The 21971-nt window shown below is 35.2% G+C and overlaps 1 protein-coding gene across 1 annotated transcript; it reads left to right on the forward strand.

Moving 5' to 3' along the window:
• Positions 1 to 2142: 2142 nt before the first annotated feature.
• PRELID3A (PRELI domain containing 3A) lies at positions 2143 to 17439 on the forward strand. Its single transcript, XM_015816755.1, has 6 exons — positions 2143 to 2223; positions 8291 to 8459; positions 8732 to 8821; positions 9261 to 9331; positions 9422 to 9524; positions 17249 to 17439. The coding sequence occupies exons 1-6, from the start codon at positions 2192 to 2194 to the stop codon at positions 17339 to 17341; spliced, it is 558 nt and encodes a 185-aa protein (XP_015672241.1). The 5' UTR covers positions 2143 to 2191; the 3' UTR covers positions 17342 to 17439.
• Positions 17440 to 21971: the final 4532 nt, after the last annotated feature.

Genomic DNA, 21971 nt, shown 5'->3' on the forward strand with positions numbered 1-21971 from the left:
CTGCGTCATCACGTCGACGTCGTCCTCCTCCGCCTCCTGTTTCCCATGCGCGCGCAGGGTGTCTCCGCGCCTGCCGTTTGCATGGGGCCGTTTCTTTTCTTTCTTTTCTTTTTCGTAATTGTGGAAGCGCCGCTATTTCCCGAGGGAGCAGTTTTCGAGCACCAGGGCTTCCGTGCTTTTTCCAGAAGGATTCTTACAGACATGAAAAGACCAGCTCGCAGTGTTTCTCAACCTTGACAATTTTAAGGCATGTGGACTTCAACTCCCAGAATTCCACAGCCAGCATTGCTGGCTGTGGAATTCTGGGAGTTGAAGTCCACATGCCTTAAAATTGTCAAGGTTGAGAAACACTGAGCTAAAGTATCCCACAATCCGAGAACAAAAGTTGCATAAGCAGAGATAATAAGCTTGAAAAGGTGTAAGTTTAGAATTATATTTACAGACGTTCTTCATACATAATGAGTTTCGTAAAAGGATAAAGCTGATTTTCTTGTATATGCTTTTGCTTCAAGATAACATAATAAATTTAGCTTGAAGAGAGCAAATCAAAAATAACTGGCTTGTTTTCTTGCAGAATTCTTAGAAACACCTGATGCTGGAAACTGGGCTACTGGATTCTAGTTTTTGAGGGATACAAGACTAGCTGTGTTAAGGAAATTCCACAAAAATTAATAGGGTTTATGTTCGAGTAAGTAGCAATAGGATTGCGGCAATTATGTTAAATGAACATAAACTCTGTTTTCTAGTTAAATGGTAATTATCCAGGAAATAAAAAAACATGGTTTCAGGTCTGCTCCAAATTTGAAAGACTTTTTTTTCCCATACTTCAATTTTATGACAAGGTAGGTGTGACTGCTATTGAACCAGCTTGAACTGGAATATATAAATGTGATACTCTATGAGTTCTAGGACATTCTGGTAGGGTATCTAGCAAAAAAAAAAAAAGTTTTATCTTGGTCTTTGTACACAATATTACATCACTGCATGACTCTGGTCTACCCTCCCTCCAGATAAGAAAATTACAGTTTGGAAAGAACTTAAAAGTGTGTTTCACTAAAGGTTTTTAATCCCGGGAATAAAAGACTTTAAATTACAAGGAAGTAGATTTGCACTAGGCATCTGGAAAAAAATCCTAATTTTAAATGCTAATCCAGTTGGCTCAACTACTTCAGATGTCTGGAGTTGCGCTACATATAGTAGTGACACTGTATTAAGTAACTGAGCTGAAATTGCACAACACTGTCAACTTTATTTAACCCAAATACCTGTTATGTGAACATGGCCATCTAATAATAGGGCTATGTTATACCTAGGTTTTTTCTGCTTTAATTAAAATTAGTGATCCAATACAGTGGATTATTAAATTAAGTGGATTTAGCCAGTCATATATTAAATTGAGAATGTTCTTTAAATTGCTGTCCACTCAGAAATAAGTTCTACTGCAGTGTTTCTCAACCGTGGCAACTTCAAGATGTCTGGACTTCTTGCTGGGGAATTCTGGGAGTTGAAGTCCAGACATCTTGAAGTTGCCACGGTTGAGAAACACTGTTCTACTGATTTCGGTAGGCTTTGTCTCAATAAACTAGTACTGGATTGCTTTTTTCATCAAATACAAATCCAGCAAAAGCGGGATGTATTCTTCTGCTTTCGGTACAGACTAATCTCGACCGAGGCAATCTTTAAAACTCCGCGCGTGGTCAGTCACGCAATGAAAGCCGCTCGTGGAAAAAAAAAGCCACCCGTTCACAGAGGCGGAGGCGTGGCCTAACAGCGTAGCAATGACGGCGTAAGCACGTGCCGGCCGACAAGGTGAACTCCGCGTCTCCGGCTCAAGGGCGTTGCCGTCTTTCCTGCGCACTAGGTCCGCCTTTTCCCGCCTTGCAAGAGCCGAGAGTGGTTGACCCAGGACAGGGGTAGGCAACCTTGGCTCTTTTATGACTCATGGACTTCAACTCCCAGAATTCCTGAGCCAGCATAGCTGGCTCAGGAATTCTGGGAGTTGAAGTCCATGAGTCATAAAAGAGCCAAGGTTGCCTACCCCCGACCCAGGAGATGGTCTCTGCCCTACATTGGTGACGCAGATGCTGACGTCTCCGGCCACATTCCTATCCTGTTTCGCGGGAAGCTCCGCCTTTTCCTTCTGGGCCGAGAAGCCGGTGCCTTCCGCCGCTCAGCTGTCGCTCTTTGCAGGATGAAGATCTGGAGCTCGGAACACGAATTCGGGTAAGGGAGGGCAGAAATGGCGCTTTTCTTGTTTGCCTGGCCTCGGCGGGGACGTCGCGAGAGATCTAACCCGGATTCCTCTCTAGCCTAGTCTGTGGAAGATCTCCAGCTTTTTCTAGCTTGCTGCCTACCCGTGCCTGTAATTCCCAAAGGGGGAAAGGTTGAAGGGATTCGCTCTGTCTGGTTGCGTTAACGAAATCGAGGTTTATTTCTTGGGTTTACGGCAGTGTGCTAATCCATAAGCCACGATTTACAAACCATCCCGCCTGGATCCCGGCGAACGCTCTCAAGATACAAAGAGGCAGCCTCGTTTTGAAGTTAGATGTTGTGTGAACGCAGCCTGTTAACCCCCAACATATTCGGTAGCGCCAGGGAAACCCGTTTCCTACACAACATCTCTTCTTAATTGCTGTAACTTTGCCCGACCTTACAGTCGTGATGCTGAAGACTTAGGGGAAAAGTGGGGAAAAGCTTTGAAAATTGCGGGAGTATCGGTGGTGGGTTGTAGAGGCACGCTCATTTTGTTTTCTTCAAGGCATTAATTCAGGGGTAGGCAACCTTGGCTCTTTTATGACTCGTGGACTTCAATTCCCAGAATCCCTGAGCCAGCTATAGCTGGCTCAGGAATTCTGGGAGTTGAAGTCCACGAGTCATAAAAGAGCCAAGGTTGCCTACCCCTGCATTAATTCAATACTTACAGTAAGTAGATCTTTTCCCCCCTAGTGTTTCCCTTCTGTCCTTATTTCAGGGCAAAGTAGTTCTTGACCTTGCCCTCTAACGGAAACTGGCAAAAGGACACTTCTGCTAGGATGCTGGAAGGTCATCAAGTTGGTGTTTTATTTGTGATCCATGCTGGGTAGCCCTTGGTGGATGATCTTAAAACCTTTCTTTACCTGTTCTGAGGTTTTTAGAAGTAGTTTTTTGATAACTGTGCAATTTGAATAAGCAGTTTGATTAAGCGACAAGTAAAGCTAGTCCTAAATCTTCCTCTCTGGCCTCCATTGTTTTGACATTTTGAGTATGTTTTGGTTATGAAAAATCCAGAATTTGGACTTAAGTCAAGAGTTTTTCCCGGTTTATGTTTCTATGTATACATGAGAAACATTTTGCTTTCTAAATCTATTTCTTTGTCATTTTTTTAGTGGAGAGTTAATCCTTTCAGAAACCAAATTAATATAAAACAGACTTTTAGCACTTCAAGGAAAGGTGGCTAAAAGTAAGAGGTAATGTTGTGATGTCTCCAGATATACAGATATGGAGGAAATACATTCATGATCCAATCATCTTGAAATTTTCTAAGAGAATTTGGAACACTGTAAAAAGTTGTTTCGGATGAAAAGTTGTTGGATAATTCTTGTTTTGCATGAACAGAAGTTATATTATTTTATCCATAGCAAAATGATGTTTTTTGCATAGAAATAACAAATTAGAATTTTGATTTTTCTCAAACCTATTTGATACACTTTTTACATTTAAAGGATTCAGTAATTGTCCAGTCATTTTTAAGTTTTTAAGTAGCATAATATGCTGGTAAATAGCTATGCTATTATGAAATAATTTTCTGAAATTCTATAATAAACCATAAGTCTTTCGTATTCACTGATCTTTTCCCAGAACCTCATCCAGTTCTCCCAGCTGATACTGAATGTGTGTATCTGATTAATAGAATGAATTTGAATGAGCTTAACATAGTATTCTTGGACAATTCTAATTCTCAGGCTTCTAGAGTTATTCTGAAAAGGTGCTGCCACTTTAAGCAATCACATTGAAGGTAATGATTTGATGCCTTTAAACATGAACACCTTTTTAGATTCCAATGAAAGCCTAAAGAAAAAGGGGCTGCTTTAATAAATGATAGGGCGGTTCTGAAGCATTTAATTTTATTTTTGAAACATAAGTCCAGTTAAGTATGCCACTCTCATCCTTGTGAGGTTTTTTTCTGAATGTTTAAGGACATCTGAATGTGAATTTACCCTTTATCATCTTTCTGTACAGATTAGATCGCATAAGCCTTAAGATTGCACATATTAGTGTGATGAAAATCTTCAATCTTGTTACTGATTTCGGCAATTTTAAATCTGCATTTTAATTCTGCAATACCTATAAAAATGAGAGTATAAATCTGTGGCTGCAGCTTCCTTCTAAACTTTATAAGACCCTCTTCTAATTATATCAATATTCTGCTTTGAGCTGCTTTTTAATTAATATGTGAAGTAATTCCTTGATGGAGAATCAATTTGTTTTAGAATGAAAATTGAAGATGGTGCTACTTAATATTTGTCAGTGCTCCTTCCACTAGAAATGGAGACAGCAGGTGAATACATTTTTAAGATATGCACATTGTGGTGCAGAGGTAGCGGGTAATATGTGAGCAGTGGTAAAAAAATGAATATTTGCCCCAATAAACAATATGGCTGGCTGTGTGAATGTGCTTTTGCCTAATTTATTGTATAGAAATGAGTATTGGCTATTTAAAAAGAAATATAAAAGTAACTTGGATGTACAGTAGTAGAAATTGTCTACGTATTTAAAACTCTGTAATAAAGCATGCATGCTGTTGAATGAACATTGAATACAAAAATGAGCAAGCAGTATAAAAGAAGAATGGTGAGATGGCTTGGTCATAGAGAAAGAATGAGGATCAAATTGCAAAACCAGTACATGAAGGGGAAGACAAAGAACATTAGGGTTGCATAGAATTGATGAAATCTTCAAAAAGAGACCAATGAGGGATTTAAAGAATAAAAAGCTATTGTATGAAATGGCATATAGAAAAGATAGAAACCGAAACTGGGAACATGTATTGAAAGTGTTTGTGTTCACATTTTTCCCGGTCTTTAAATCTTTTGTTTATGTGTTACTCTTTTTCTAAGATTTGGATAACATAACTTGACAAAGAACTGCATGATTGGTATGATGTATGTCAGTGAACCAGCACCCCAGAATAGCTGTCATCTTGCCAAAGTTTATTTAAGGTTAAATCCCAAAACTTGGGATAGTCATTTTGAGTGGGGTTATATAATGTATATTATGCTTAGCTTGAGTGTTTAAAATTCACATTATTTGTCTGACATTTAGTATCAAACATTTAGCTTTCAGCAAAAGCTTCAATATATCTGGAAGTGCCAGAAGATAAACCATATAGGTAGAGCTCACTTAAAGACAATAATTTCTATCAGTAAGCAATGAAGTTATAAGTATGATGTCACATGACCAGATTTCTTAGTAACAACAATCACAGCAGTTCCTATTGCTGTTGTTAAGCGAGGATCATGGTGAGGACCTAATGGGATTGGAACTTGTGACTTCTTGCCAGCTTTCCAGCAAGCAAAGACAATGGGGAAGTTGGCAGGAAGTTGCAAGTCTCCTTAGGTGGCTTTGCAAACAGGCCAGCAGGTGCTGGAATACTTGGAAAGCAGGGGTGTATGTGTGCTTACTATGTTGTGGTGTGAGCCCAGCAAGGCCAGCATATATGTGCGCAGCACAACTGCAACCAAATAGGTGACTGCCTACCTGCCTGGGCCCATGGTTTCGGACCTCTTTGAGAGAAAGAACAGTGGGAGTTATTTACCATAGTAACTTGCAACCTTCCATACTGGCTTCCCCATTGACTTTCTTATAGCAAACCAGCAGAGAAGATTAGAAATGGTGATCACAGGATGCTGCAAACATCATAAATGTAAGCCAGTTGCCAAGCACCTGAATTGTTGTCATGTGACTGTAGGAGTGTTGGGATGGCCACAAATATGAATTCTGGTCGTAAGTATCACTTGTTCAGCACTGTCATAAGTTCAAATAGTTGCTGAACAAGTTATTGTTAACCGAGAACTACCTGTATGCACTCTTGCCTAAAAAAAAAAAATTATCTGTCAGCTCTTAAATTTGGACAGAAAGAATGGAATGTTCTGGCATGAGAACTGAATGAGATTGTACTAGTGATATGAATTGGTGAAGTTCTTGTTGCAATTATTTATCCAGTGTAAGTCTCAAGCTAAAAGATACGTTTAGTGTGATTTGAAATTGCCAGAGAACATTTTGAGCATTTTATTTTATTTTTTATCCTGCTTGTGTTATTATTTATAAATAATTCAAAGCGGCAAACATACCTAATACCTCTCCTTTCTCCTCCTATTTTCCCCACAACAACATCCCACAACAATATCCTATGAAATGAAGTGATTGGACTGAGAGTGACTAACCCAAAGTCATTCAGCCAGTTTTTCATGTCTAAGACAGGTCTAGAGTTCACAGTCTCCTGGTTCGTAGACCGGCACCTTAACCAGTAGACTACATGGGCTTTTTCCTTGTGTTGGAGGAAATATTGCTCTTATTAAATTAGGAATCAAGGTGATTGAAAAAGGATCCAACAAAGTATATTTTATTGGTAGGCCCAGATTAGAGAAACCACAGGCCTCCTCACCAAGGAACTGCAGAAGAGCCCTGAACAAAGCATGATTATAGATGTTAGACATTTGGTTTGTTGCCTATGTAAGAAAGATTAAGAAAATATTGTAAATCACAATAGAGACCCTTGCATAAGAAAGCCTTTGAATATGATGTGGGTGAATAACCTTGCCTTCGTGCTCCAAATATTTCTTCACACTATTAAGATTCCCTCTTGCTGTATACATTTTTTAAAACAATAGTGTTTAATGTATCTGTATGCTTCCTCCTTTCACCCCATTGTGTTAACATTCTGAAGAAAGACAGTTGTCTGGTTTCTGTTATCTGTTACTCCAGGGACACTGCACTAGCCTTCATTTCAAATTCTGTACAGTTTTAAATTATGGGTGAGCTGTTAAAGAATAAATGAAGTATAAATGAATTAAACCTTCAGGCAAGTATTAATTATCAAGAGAATCTAACAGAAGCTCGAGCTATGTATATTTTAGCATATGGGAATTGCAACAGAGCTCCTTAAACGAGAGATGTGGAACAAGTGGTCCTACTCAAGAATGTTCTGTTCTTTCAATTCGAGTGATTTAAAGGTATTTCTAAAAATCAAAGTCCAGCTTACATGTTCAGAATGTACATGTGTTATGTGCCAACTTATATTCAGCAGCCTGAGGCTCATAGGGAACAAAGGTTGTGAGTTGTAGTTTGGTTTATCGTTGGATACTTCCAGACTTATCAGCAATAGTTTTCAAACTGATCTAGTTTCTTGAATAGGTTGCGCTGAATCATGATGCCTTTGTCAGATATTCTTTGCATAGTCAGTTTTCTGGAGCCATCAGAATTCAGCATAAGTAGAAAATATAAATAAAAGCAGCTGTCTAGGAATTTAAAACGTCCAGAAATATGTAGAAAGAAAAACGGGGGGGGGGGGCAGACAAACTAATAGAAATGAGAGAATATTTCCAGATGATGTGGTCAAGTGGATATGACACAAGACTAAAAAATACTTAGAAAATTCATAACCATATTTGAAACGGTTTCTAAATACATCGTTGGCACTGATTAACAGGGCTTTTTAAAAAGATAATCTTAAATACAGGATTGAATTTATAATCTGTAAGATTTTTCCTTTGAGTACAGTAGACCATTCCTAGATAGGAACTTGCTACAGAGAAAAATTGTCTTATTAATTTTTAAAATGAAAAAATGCATTGTATTGTAATAGTATGATGTTCTTGTAATGCTACATATGCTCATGTTGAAACAAATTCTGATAGAACTCTTCCACCTGAAGAATATAAAGTAAATCAACATTAAAAGTACATTACACATGAAGATTTTATTCTTTAAAACATTAGCACATTTTATTGTACATTAACTCTATGTTGGGCTGCACTTGCCTTTTGGGTTATGGATGTGGATGGCTATTCACTTAAAAATAGCATATCTATACTTTCTCCTAATTTCTACTTTCAGCTGGTTAAAAATTAAATAAACACAATATGAATGGGAAAAGTTGGGAAAATAATTAGAAAATCATGAGATTCGGTTACTGATTTCTTTTGGGGCATTCTTTAACACAAATTAAAATAATTTCTACTTGTACTGAACCTTCTTTTTGAGTGCTTAAAGATGTGTATTGATTAATTCTGTTCTATTTCATTTTTCCCAGGCATCCATGGGATACTGTAATAAAAGCTGCAATGAGAAAATACCCCAATCCTATGAACCCATCAGTGGTAGGAGTTGATGTCCTGGACCGAAGCCTTGATAATCAAGGAAGATTACATAGTCATCGATTACTTAGTACTGAATGGGGTCTACCAAATATTGTAAAAGCTGTAAGTTACATTGTAAAAAATTAACAATAAACAAAAACAGCACGAATAGAACGTTTTTATTAAATAACTTCCTAAATTATTACCCTCTTGGCTTCTTAATACAATTATCGCTTTTGACTTTGCATAATTCTAGTGATAGATATTTAATATCATTTTGTTAAGAATTACAGTGCATGTCGAGGAATCATACTTTTAAAGATTTATATTCATTGCATAATTTCTGCTCATGTGACCTTTGATTAATTCTCGTTTTTCCTTTTTTTTTCTTCAAGATTTTGGGGACAAATAGAACTGTTACATACATTAAAGAACATTCTGTAGTTGATCCAGTGGAAAAGAAAATGATATTGAGCTCCACAAATGTAAGTAATGAAGTCTGTTGTTTATTGCTTGCAGGACAAGAGGGTTGCTGAATGCTTATTCTGGGTTTTTTTTATACCATGTTTGAAGATTCTTTAAAAAATATAGTTGTAAGACCAAAGTGTAAACGAGAACAGAATACTAGATAATATTCAGTATCTCTGAAATAAACCTTAGGAAAGTCATGCTGGGAAATATAAGTTTAGAATAGGAAGGGCATCCTAAAAGAATCGCACTCAATTATTTTGCTTATACTGATACTTAAAATATGAGTTTTGAAACTCTTTAGCTACTGCCCTCAACAACGGGTTTAAGATTTTAGCCTTCATCATTTTTAAAATGGTCTTTTTATTTAAGGTGTTGCAGAATCTAACTTGTAAGAGTTTTTTATTTAATATGAAAGAGTAAGTCAGAACTAATTTGTGTCTTTATTTTTCTAAGATAACACTTACGAATCTTGTATCAGTGGATGAACGATTAGTTTATACACCTCATCCTGAAAATCCTGAAAAGTAAGTTTAGATGTTATGCTTGAACAAAAGTGTAATTTTGTCACTAAGAATCCTTTGTGATCTAACTTTTTAATTTTTGTCCTTCCCTAGGACTCTTCTAACTCAAGAAGCAATTATTACGGTAAAAGGTGTTAGTCTTAGTAGTTACTTGGAAACTTTAATGGCCAACACAATATCGTCTAATGCTAGAAAGGTAGGCATATAAAATCTTTTTATTGTGTTACTGTTGCTACCATGATATCTGTTTAACAAGTATATGTTCTCAATCCATTGGCTTTTGAGATAGATGGATTCCAAGATACCCTCAATTAAAAATCTTTTAACCAAATAAAAGAGTAGTCAAAATACAACACTATTTAGTAGTTTTTTCAAGTATGATGCCATCTAGACATTTTGGATTATAATCCAATTTATCAATTGTCAGGGAGTGATGAGAGTTAAAATTGAACAAAAGTCACTTATTCAACATTTTGAAAATGTAGTGAATACCAAGCAAGATGACTGGGTGATAGATTGCCTATTCACAAACCATCTGTGCTTCTGGCAACCTCTGTACTTCCTAAAATATTCAGACTTTTTTTTAATTGCAGGGAGCATATTTATCAGAGAAGCTTTGACCTGCAGCTACGTCCCATTTTATTTTTGAAAGGAAGTTATGGAATCCACAGGATTCTTAGAAATAAAAATTATGTTTGAAATAAAAATAATGAGGCTGCTTCTTTGCCTTGCAATGTTGTAGCTTCCTTCTAATTTTATTTTTAAACATTAAGAATGAGGCAAGAGGCTTGAGGACAGGCCAAAGAAATGTCTGAGGCACCTATTGGAATTCAAAGCCAACCCATCTAAAGATCACTAAATTGCTGAATGGTAGGGAAACATTATATTAAACATTCAATATAATTTTTAAAAAAGTCAGATTAAGAACAGGAAAATGACTTAATTACCAGTGGTATTTTAGAGAACATTCTTAACTATTTAGAACTTGATTAAAAAATGAAGGTAGTAGTGCTGATGATTGTGAACAATGGATTAGGTTTCCTTTTTGCATACATCTCTCTCTCTCTCTCTCTCTCTCTCTCTCTCTCTCTGTGTGTGTGTGTGTGTGTGTGTGTGTGTTGATTAAAATGGATGTTTATAACTAAAAGAGTAGAATGCATGTGGCTGTGGTATAATCACATATTCAGTTTGAACTTGAATTGGAAATGTGGCAGCTGGCCTCCTGAACATAGATCAAAGTATAGTATTTCTTACTGCTAATTAGCTTTCCCAGTGGGTTTCTGTAAGCACATAAAATTACAGAGGAAGCAGGCCAATAACCTGCTTGCCATTTTGAGTCTCCAAAGTAGAAGAGAGGAGAAAGCAAGATGTTTATCTATTCATATCTTTGGTTTATATTATACTTAGCAACTGTTTAAGGCAGCGATTACAATTGCATGATGTGATGTGATGTGATGTGGGCATCTTCCTGAGGGAAATCTGGGAACAGGGGAACTATTTACAAGTTATTTAAAATTAAAATCATCCAAATCTCATGGAATATGTGAGAAAAGTGTGCAAAAGATTGTTTTTTTTCAAGGTTACAGGCTTGTAGGGAGCATCCAGTAGTACTTTGTTCCCAGCCCCTGATTTCTTTGTAAATGTAATCTGGCAATTAAATGTGGAAGTTGTTCCAACTGTTCCAGAGAGGGTGTTATTAGACAGTTCTCATCCAGTGTATCTGAAATAGCCAGTGTTATTGCTTTCTAAATTCAGTAAGGTATGAAAAACATGGCATACTTTCTGTTATGACTGCATTCCATTGAGAACAGTCTGCTGCTTCAGGGCAAAACTGAAGTCAAGTAAGAATTGGGCTACCTCTTTTTTACTCTCTTTCCTTTTACAGATTAGTCAGATTGCAAATAATTGCTCTGTTTAGTGATAAGTGGGGAAAAAAGTTGCGAAATGATTCCTTTAAATGATTGATGCTGCCTTTAAAATAAAGTGCAATACACACAGTCCATACGTTTGAGACATTGGTGGTAACCCTGTCTCCTCCAGCTGTTGCTGGGCTCCATTGGGTATGATGGTTTAAGCTTCTGGAAATGAAGGTTTTGCAGTATGTGTAGGGTATAAGTTTCCCATTCTGTGTTAGTGAGTAAGAGAAAGCTAGAATCATAAGCATGTCATCTGTTTCAGTAATTTCAAATAATAAATATGGAGACTAGTCAATAGCATTTTCATGTAAGTTTTCAAGTCTGACAAGCTGCAAGTCCCTTTTTTCCCTGTGAGTTTCAGTTTGTCCTAATTGCACCACTAAATGTTTGTTATGAAATGTAACTTTTGGTTCTTTGAGGTGTAATTCTTATGTGGTTTAGAATTTAATTAGAAATGAGTGGCAAAATGTCAACTAAGTAGCTCACTCCTATAAAGATTATTTTTGGAGACACGCGCGCACACACACACACACACGTATGTATGGATGTACCTGTGTATATATGTTTATATGTATATATGTATATATATTAGATGAGATGAGATGCTGTTCACAGATTTCTGAGGAATGTGATAAACAATCATTTTTACATTTCCCTGCCTGTTTATAAAATTGTCAATGCATTGCTTGTCCTAGTCATTTGCCTGCAGTTTATTCTTCTTTTCTGTTCTAATGCTGGTACCGCTAAACAGTTAGTGTGGCTCTGTATTTTTCACTCATTCAGCTGCGGTCATTTTAATTTTGTAACCAAGTGTCTAGATGGCAGTTATTTTTTTTAAAGAATTTGGTAACATGTAATCTCAAGTAGATGTTAAAAACAAACTAGCAACAACACATGCGCATAGTCGACTCCTCAGTATTAGTACGATGGGATGCATGTTTATATGCTGTCAAAATCCCACTTTTCTATACATAGAAACTTTTTTTGGGTACTCTTGCTTGCTGTATCTATGCAATTAAAATGTTTAATTTTGCTAGAAGCTCTTACATTGTAGGGTTGATGATGGAATAATTGTTTGCTGCAAGTTGTACATTTTTTCTGTGTTACTCCAGGGGTGGGATGCTCTTGAATGGACAATTCAACATTCTGAAAATGTTCTAAGCTAGCAGTCTTTCTACAGCTGCATTTTGTACTAACTAGTGGTAATGTCAGCATTTGTTACCTTGGTATAGCATTTCAGCTTCTAGCAAGTACATGCATGTTGTTGTGATGTACCTTTAAAAAGCTGCATGCTTTTATATGTATATACACACATTGCATATAGAGGAACAGTGCCCTTAATTAGGAATCAGGGCTCTTTTGATATCTAAATACTTTGTCATAGGAAGGTTTTTAATCCAAGGGGATCGATTTAATGTTATTTTTATATTTTGTTGTTGCTTTTTGTGTAAAAAGAATATTATTAGAACACTGGAGGAATTATTTTTTTTAAACATTTGTGTGTTGAATTGGTCAAAGAGCTCTATTGTAGCAATGCATGTCAAATCAGATTGATTATGTGTTCAGGTCTGAGCATTGCAAGACTAGATGTGAAATAACTGTTCAACGAAGAGTTACTTTCAAATCCTAGGTTGCTTAACATGTACTACTTGAGGTCAATATTGGTTTCAGTTGACTCTGCAGTATATTTCTGTAGAAATATGATGCTAACGGCATTTAGCTAATTGATTGATTATATGCCAAGAAGTCATTATCAACTTGTAGCAACCACATAGATTTTTCTGCATCATGATACATGCATTGTAATACAGCTTGTGCTAAAAGCTGTATAAATACAATCAGTGTACTCTGATTATCAGGCTAAGTATATAGATTCCAGCTGCTAGAAGTTGACAGGGATAGATGGATGCTATCCAAAACCTCCTCATGAGGGGGCAGCCAATTCTCAGGTTATTTACATCCTTGTCTTTCTTGACAATGCAGTGAAGAAGGTAGCAGACTGCATACATGTCATTATATATCTAAGTCAGACTATATATACTATATTTACCCCATAGAAAGACAAGATTGCTACTTGCCTGATGATTGTAACTCTTTTGTGATATCTAAATGGACCGTCTTTCTTTTCTTCCCTTCACAAACAGTTGCCTCCTTCCTTGACCTCATCTCAGTCTCCTTCCTTCCTTCCTTCCTTCCTTCCTTCCTTCCTTCCTTCCTTCCTTCCTTCCTTCCTTCCTTCCTTCCTTCCTAATATGATTCTTCATCTGGAGAGTGGTTTATGTGACAGAATGTTTGGTATATGCCAGGGGTGTCAAACTGCTGGCCCGCGGGTTTGACGCGTCACCAGGAAACCACGCCTACCTCATTGCCGGCAATGGAGAAAAAGCTCCGATACATTGTGCGACGTCATATGATGTCACGAGTTTGACATGTCTGATATATACATATGAATTTGTTTTATAGTCTATTAATTTTAGAAAGTTACTCATTCAGTAGTCCCAGTTTTGACTATTTCTGGAATGTGATTTTTTTTGTCCATCACATATTCAATCAAGCCTGTAAAACACTTATATTTATTGGCAATGTGGAAAATTTCCAGCTAGTGAGTTAACCTGATTTAAATGTAAAACCTAGGCACAAAATTTTGTCCAGAATTATATTTTTCTATCTACTTATTTTGAAAATTGGTAACCTTGGGGAACCTTGTCTTCAATTCAGGATTGTCTTCCTTTGGGTAAATGCAGTAGATATTATTATCTTCATTGTTTACAGATACATAACTGCTTTTGTGCTTTTTAAATGAGCTGTCATATAGAACCTTTTGGCTCCACCCACATCTAGTTCAAGCTAAAGTGATTAGCATATTCTTAAGATTAAAAGTGCTCTTTCTCTTTTTCATTCTCCTTTGCATATAAGGAGAAATTTCTAGTTATATAATTTATAATTATGCTTGTCTCTACATTGAAAACAATGAATGGCATAAACAACCAGTTGCTTTTCATTGGAATGTGATGAATTGCAGCTCATTAACTGGGACGTTATTTGAATTTGTACTAATAATGTCATTAGGTTTCCTATAATAAAAGTATTGATTTTGTTTTTCTCCAATTGAATAACTTGTTCCAAAGGTACATTTTTAGCTTCTGATAAAATTGTCAGCTAGCTATAGAGATAAATTTAGATAGGGTCTTTTTTTACATTTTTCTATCAGTCTTGGAACAGAATAGTTTAATTTCTTTGCTTAATATCCTAATTTACAGGTAATTAACATTTATACAAAGATGGTGCAATATCTTTAAATACTCTGATTTTTGGAGTGTGTGTATATAGTATGAACATAGTACATGGTCACCATATCCTCTTAGTTGCCCTTAAATTAAAAACCATTAACATTGTGTCAATTTTGTACTACTATCATATGCATAAATACATTAAAGATGCATGCCTATTGGCAAATCTGCTTGCTTACAGTGTATATTAATACACCATTTGAAGTACATTGCAAACTAATTCTTTGTCAGGATTGCTCTATCCATAACTAAGTGTATTAAAAGTAATCTAATTTATGTGTTTCCTTCAACTGCTATAAATGAATGAGTAACTGTTCATTGCAACATAAACTTGGGAATTCAGACATTTGCTTATTTATCAGTGTAATTAGAATTTGGTTAAATCAAATTATTTCACTTCCTAGAATTTATTTAATTATACACCTATACACATTTATATAATTGTACACCCCCAAATTTTATTTAACCTGGAATTTTGTTGACATAGGTGTCAGATTTGAAGTAATGTTTAAGATTTCTGAAAATTGATATATTGCAAGTATCTTGCACTGTAAGAATGCAACAGTTCACGCTCTGTTTTACAATAAACCAGTGAATGTCTTCTTTCAGCATGTTATTTTTCTATATTGATAATTAATTTTTTTTTTAGATTTTTATTTAGAAGATTTAAAACTAAATCTGAACTGTGTAATTTGCAATACTGAAGCATGTTCAGATAGATAGTAGTTTAAAGATGGTTGATTTAGAATGAAAAATGTTGAAATGTTTGCTGGCTTCAAAAATATTGAAACATTAATAATAAATATAGCGTGCAAAAATGTGAAACTACCTGTGAAAATATATAATTAATCTGGATGTTCTTTAATAATTACGCAATTTGTGGCATATTTCTACTATAAAGCCTTTTTCAAGAGATAACTACTGAATTTAGATAATAACCTCACCCGAGATTCTTTTTGGAAAAGTCATGGCAGCTATGTTGTCATAAATTTAGGATCAATTATACTGTTGCAGGCCTAACATTGCAGTATGAATTCTTAAGGCTCAGCCTCGGATCTCCTATATTTAATGGTGCATTTTTCCTCACTTCATAAATTAAACTTCTATTAAGAAGTCACATTTTTGCAATTTAGGAACAATACATGCAAATACAGTAAGTAGTACAATAACCTAGCAGATGAATACAGAGTAAGCACCATCTGATTATTTTTTTTAATAAAAGCTAAATTCCTGATTTGAGTCATATGTTTTGTAGTCGTCGTAATAAGTAAGTGGGGCATAGGTAAGCAGTTCTGATCAAGTTTCCTATTCCTACCTAACATATTTTTACAGAACTATAGTAAACCTGGTAGCTGCAGTCGGTGTAGATAGAACGTAGTAGAACATGATTACATTCAAAAAAGGAGTAGGTAGGATTGGATATGGTTAGCGCTCGATGAGAAATTGTTGCCAGGGAAGTAGCTAATTCAGTGTGTGTACTTCTGACATGGCTATTACTTCATGTTGATGAGATTTTAGGTGTAGGTTTAGCTCTCTGAGGTGATTTGATTCTAAGTATTTATGATACTTTAAAAAATCTGAAATTTTATTGAACATAATTGGCAGTTATTCACATTCTGTAAATTATCCAAGTGGCAATAAATAACCACCTGGAAGACATTTCAAGGTAGAAGTAACACTCTGGTTGAGCTATGTATAATCTACTAAGTGCCCTCAAAACAGTTGATGTACGTATTTACTTTAACTTCAAAGATCAAAATATTAGTAAAATAGCAATAGCTATCTATGAATATTCAATAGTCATTTGTTAGGTAGGGTTTTAATTTCTTCAGTTAAAAACTTTAGACTAAATTTATTTCAGCAACTCAGGGGCTATGAACATGTTGGAAAGTTCTAGATTCATAGCCCATTCTGCCCCTCACCATGATTTGTAATGTCTTTTTTAAATATTTGGTGTTAAGGAATTTCTCAAAGTTGGAAACAGCTAGCAAGAGGAAAAGATATTTTTTTTGAGGTCTGAGGTGACAAACTGCCTTTGGAGATAACCTCAAGGACTGTAGAATTCTTATGTAGTATTATTTTCTAGGACTAGCCCTTGAAGTATTCTTTCAATTCCAGAATGGAGAAAAAGAAATCAGGGCAATGAATTTTCTCATTCAGAAAAAGCAAAAAAGATACTCCGGTGTATTTTCTTTGTTGAGATGCAGTGTGGTAATGGAGAGTGCAATAATTCCAGTATTCTTAGTATTGTGGCTTATGAAAAGGTTTCACAACTTTTTGACTAGAATTTGGGTCATTGATATGTTCTGGGAATATTTGTAAATCAAATCTGTCTTTAGCAGTCTTCTAGAAATGTTGGAAACTTTGTAATTGATTTGCTGGATTGAGAAATCAGTTCATTGCATTATGCATTAGAATTAGCATGCAATCTTGTAATTTGGTTGGCAAGGGTGTTGTTTACAGAAAAAAATGTGTCATTAGGTTAAAAATTAAAGATTTTCAAAACAAATTAAAATTAATGCTGTTCTTAAAGGAAGGGGGTCCAAGAAATAACAGAGAGTTTCAGTAGCACTAATAATATAGCAGCTTTTCCACCATGTAGGCAGAAACGAATTACTTTGCTTTTGAAACTTTTTGGATTCTGACAGAGGAAAGTTTTACATGCTTAGCATTGTTTCCAGTCAGTCAAATAACCTTTTCTTTTTCCATTACAGGGGCGTGAAGCTTTAGAATGGGTGATTGGTGAACTAACTTCAACACGAGACAGTATGAAATCAACAATGGCAGCTGCTTCGATGGAAAACTGATGAACTGTCACAATCTTTATTTTTCCATTGATTTTTTTTGTTATTGTTGTTGCTGAGGCAAATACTCCTTACTTTTTTGATATTCATATATAGGCAGGCAGGCAGGCAGGCAGAGAGAATGAGAGAGTCTGTTAATTTATAATCAGTTTTACAGGACACTTTTTTTTCTGAACACTGAAGCATTTTGGGGACCCGCTGCATTATAATTAAGCTTATTTTTATGTTTTTATATGGATTCAAAATATAGTTAACTAATTCCCCGCAAGACAGTGACTTCAAATTCAAGCTATTTACGTGGATTTCAAACTGAAAGAATGATTGAAGATTAGTCTACATAAACACCAAGCTGTGTTTTGATAAAAAGCTATACGAATACACTTTTGAATGTGCTGCTCTTTTTGCTGCTTGAATCTTAGCATTTATTTTTTTAAGTACAGTTGTAGTTCTTTGGTGAAGTACATAGGTACCAAAAATATGGAGAGTCTGTCAACCTGTAGTAACTATTTATTTGAGGGGTGGGGGTGGGGGGTGGAATGACAATCCAAAATAGTGTTTTTCAAACTTGAACAACTTTAAGATGTGTAGACTTTAACTCCCAGAATTCTGGGAGTTGAAGTCCATATACCTTAAAGTTACCAAGTTGATCCAGAAGAGATATAGAGGCATGCTCTGATTAATTTCCTTAATTTTGCAGCATGGCCTCGTTGTTTTAAAGAAGTCTGTTTGGGAATATACCAAGCAGTGCTCCTTGGCAAGTTACATTGTTTGTTGCAGGTTTCTGTGGTATTATTTTTGCACTGTTTGTAGAAGCTGAATAAGAAATGCCAACATTTTACCTCTTTATTTATACTCAAAGCACTGGTAAAAACTAGGGAAGCAGATACTTTGCTAGAAGATATTAATATTTTCTTGCCAGCTGATATTTAGTGCATAATTTATTTTGAAATGGATTTCTTCTAATCATTTGTGAAAAGTCAACTAATACCTCAGAGGGAAATACTAGAAATAAAAAACTGGTAGAAATATGTTCATACATTTAGGATAACTTGCTTAGCTCATTATTTCACATCAGGGATTAGAAGGCTGCAAAAAAATTCCTATACCACTCTGTATTTCACATCCTGCTTTGAGAATTGGGTTTATCATGTCCATGTATCTTTCACATGTTGTGAAACTCAAATTACTGTTCCTTCATAAAGTTAGTTCAAATATTGGTTCTGAATTTCAAAATTCAGTGGAATGTTCTTTCTAATACAAATTAGAAATAGTTTTATTAATGAAGACAAACTGCTTTAACTTATGATAGGAGTCTGTAACTTTATATCATAGAGAGGATGCAGTAGAAATTGGCTTGAATATTACAAAGAAGCTTCCATGAAATAAAGTTAGTTTTTAGTCATTTTTTAAAACTACATTTTGTTTGCATATCATTACATTTCATATAATTTACGTTTTTATTTTTCTACAAGTAATTCACTAAGGAGTGAAAACCTGCTTTGTGATATTTTCTCTAGAAATTGGAAGCAGGAAACATTTTAAATCGATAGTATTTCTGAGTAATTGAATAATTTCAAAGCTTTAAAAAGGGAAGATGTAAGGCACATAATTGTTTTATTTCCAAAGTTGTGTCAGAGAAATACAAGCTGAAGAGTGCCTTTACTAGGAAAACTACAATCCTATTCCCTATCCGTATCCCTGCTAAATTCTTTCTGTTGCCAAGGGTTTTCCAGTCTTTAGATTTATCTATACCACCATTTTGCATTTACATTCATTTGTTGGCATTACAATATAATTGAGAGGGAAGCAACACTAATGGCAGGAATAATTCTTTATGTATGAATGAGACCAACAGGGTCTGTTGTCTCAAAATGCACAAGATAGTGGATGAAGCATTGCTGTCTTACTGATTTGTATATTTCCTATGAACGAAGCCTTTCACTAAGAGAAAGGAAAAGCAAAATATTACTGACATCCACTTCCAGAAACTAATAGTGGCTATATGCAGGTGTCTTTCAGAGTTTATTATCTGCCAATGTTATCTGCATGTTCAAATGTTTGATTCATACTGTCCATGAATCGATCTGGTCCTTAATTGGTCTTGTAATCTCTTCCTTATTTGTATGTGTTTTTTGTTTGCATTTAAAAATTCCTCAGTGTAAATGAAGATAAAGCTATGTATCTTGAAAAGATGTAGAAGAAGTATTCGGAATAGATGAAACTGTTTATGCCATGACCAGAGACATCTGTGCAAATTTTATTTTCTACCTGATTGACTATTAAAATAGAAAAATATTATCTTCCCTAATAATGGGGTCCAGTTCCTAGAATAAAGAAATCTTGATTTTAATAATGAGCAGACTGATTATTGGAAAACATTTAGTTTTATGTTTCGGGCAGTAACATCAAAATCTCTGGTTTACATTCTTTTAATTAATGTAGAAAACTGCCATGATTGATGAAAGGCAGCAACAACTTTTCAGATAACATTACTGTAGTGAGGGGAAACATTGATGCACTATGTTCTAGATCTTCATTATTTTGTGATTTGATTGTGAGCTCTATTAAGTGACACATCATTTGATCTCAAGTGTTAAATGCCATGGATTTCTGAAATTATAAATTAATATGACCCACTTAGAGATGGCAAAAAAAGTATTGTTTTTCTTTAGGAAAGCAGTCTGTTTTTAGGTCAGTTGTTGAACAGGATAACCATATAATGCTGAGTCCTAAAAAATAGATCACTAGCAAGGGTAGTGAATGTTCTAGAATGAACCACTAAACTCAAGAGTAGTTAGGAGTGCATATTCCTTAATTTTGCATGTCCCACGGTATGAAACTTAAACCAATGGGGGGGGTACATAAAATGGTGTTTATATTTAAAACACCAATAAAAGGAAAACAAAACTATTATCTTGTTTTTCTCCTAAAAGCTAGAAACCAGACATTCAGCCCAAGAATGGTAATTCTTATTTCCCTTGAGTTTTATCCTATCCAGGCCAGTTCACTCCCAGAAATGTAATTTATAAAAATGGTCCTAGAGATTATAACATTTTTTAAATGTTATTTTTGTTTATGTGCATATAATAGATAATTGTGTTCAGTTGATGAGACAACACAAACAATACTACAACATTTTTATGAGTTTAATAATACATAAACTGCAGGTGAATATTATGTAACAGGAAAACAAGCAGAAAAAGAATTATTGCCTTTTTCATTTACAAATGGTTATCCATTAGGGGAGCCAGCATGATGACATAAGAAGGTAGACTTAAAGAACTTAAAGTTGTGCTTCCTTTTCAAATCATTGCCAGGTACCATTGCAGGTTCAGGAACACAATAAAGAAAACTAAACAACTGTGCAATTTTTTTCCTTGTAAGCATCCAGACTTTTGGTGACCTGTATTTTTTTTTTTTAAGAAAAACAGTTATGTAAAAGATAGTAGGAAAAAAGCCAAAAAGAAAATTATTCTGACTTGTTTTCCCAAACACATTGTCTACTTGCAGAGAGAAAGCCTATTTATCTTCTCTTTCATTACCACTTTTCTCATTTATAGTGCAAGATAAAATCATCATTGCAGCAATAAGTAGTTTCCGAGTATAATCAAGGGATGAAGGCTTTATCATTTTTAAAAATATTACTTTAACACACAATGGCTTTATTCTGTAGTCTAAATTCAGCTCTAAAGAGCTCAGCTTTCTTCAATCCTACTTCATGCATTTGATTTTCATTTGTTCCTCCTGTTTTTACCGTATGATTTTCTTCTGTCTTTGGGCTGGATGAGTTTCTAGGTGAGCAAGGCCTCAGAAAGCAAGATTTAAAACATAGAAGAAAGGCAAGAAAAAAAGTACAATAATTTTCTTACAAATACATGTCTACAAAGCTTTTTTTTTTGCAATATCTTCATTTATGGAATGCAAAAAAAAGTCTTCAGTTAGGAGCAAAATCTAAAATGTGAATGTCATTTTCTTAATTTGAATATAGAGTCATCTCTGTATAAGCAAAGAATTATTGTTCCTGACAGACAGCAGCAGGTTCCAGCAAAGGGTTCTTGCTGGTGGAAAGCTGAGTACCTAATTTCTATAGCAGCTCTCATGAAAGGTTTAGGATTTCCCGTCTTCCAGATTAGATTTTGAGAAATGGACATTGGCAAAAAGAATTGTGCTGTATATATGTGGCTTTCCTCTATGGATTCAGCCAAATCAAGTACTTCTGCATCCAATCCATAGTCATTAAAATGACCGTACATTTTAATTATTTCTCATATCTTCATGCATTTAAAAAGTGTACAGTTCTATACATGCCAATAGGCTTTGAAGCTTAGTGCAGATCACAGCATTGTGATACAAAGTCAGGTGTCTTAAGATTTCCTATTTTTTCGCTTTTGTCTTAAGGTGAAATGTCTTAAGATTTCCTATGTTTCGCTTGTGAATGGCATGCAACTGCAAAAAGACATTTGCTTGACATTCCTTCCTTGTGACTGGTAGGATAGGATTCTGACCCACCCAAGATTCAATAGGATTCATCTCACCTAACTAGAATTTATCTAATTCTCTTATTGACTGGAAATTGTGCTGGCTGCCAGATCTAAGTTTGTTGATAGTGTTTTTTTTATGTTTCCCACTTTTG

The sequence above is a fragment of the Protobothrops mucrosquamatus genome, unplaced genomic scaffold (genome assembly GCF_001527695.2).
Source record: "Protobothrops mucrosquamatus isolate PMUCROS unplaced genomic scaffold, P.Mucros_1.0 scaffold491, whole genome shotgun sequence".
Lineage (NCBI taxonomy): Eukaryota > Metazoa > Chordata > Lepidosauria > Squamata > Viperidae > Protobothrops > Protobothrops mucrosquamatus.

What these genes read in the sequence shown, in the direction of transcription:
- PRELID3A (XM_015816755.1), top strand. Translation starts at nt 2,192, where the DNA reads ATGAAGATCTGGAGCTCGGAACACGAATTCGG. An exon ending in TGATATTGAGCTCCACAAAT is followed by an intron (nt 8,822 to 9,260) that starts GTAAGTAATGAA and finishes TATTTTTCTAAG; the next exon opens with ATAACACTTACGAATCTTGT. An exon ending in TATCGTCTAATGCTAGAAAG is followed by an intron (nt 9,525 to 17,248) that starts GTAGGCATATAA and finishes TTTCCATTACAG; the next exon opens with GGGCGTGAAGCTTTAGAATG.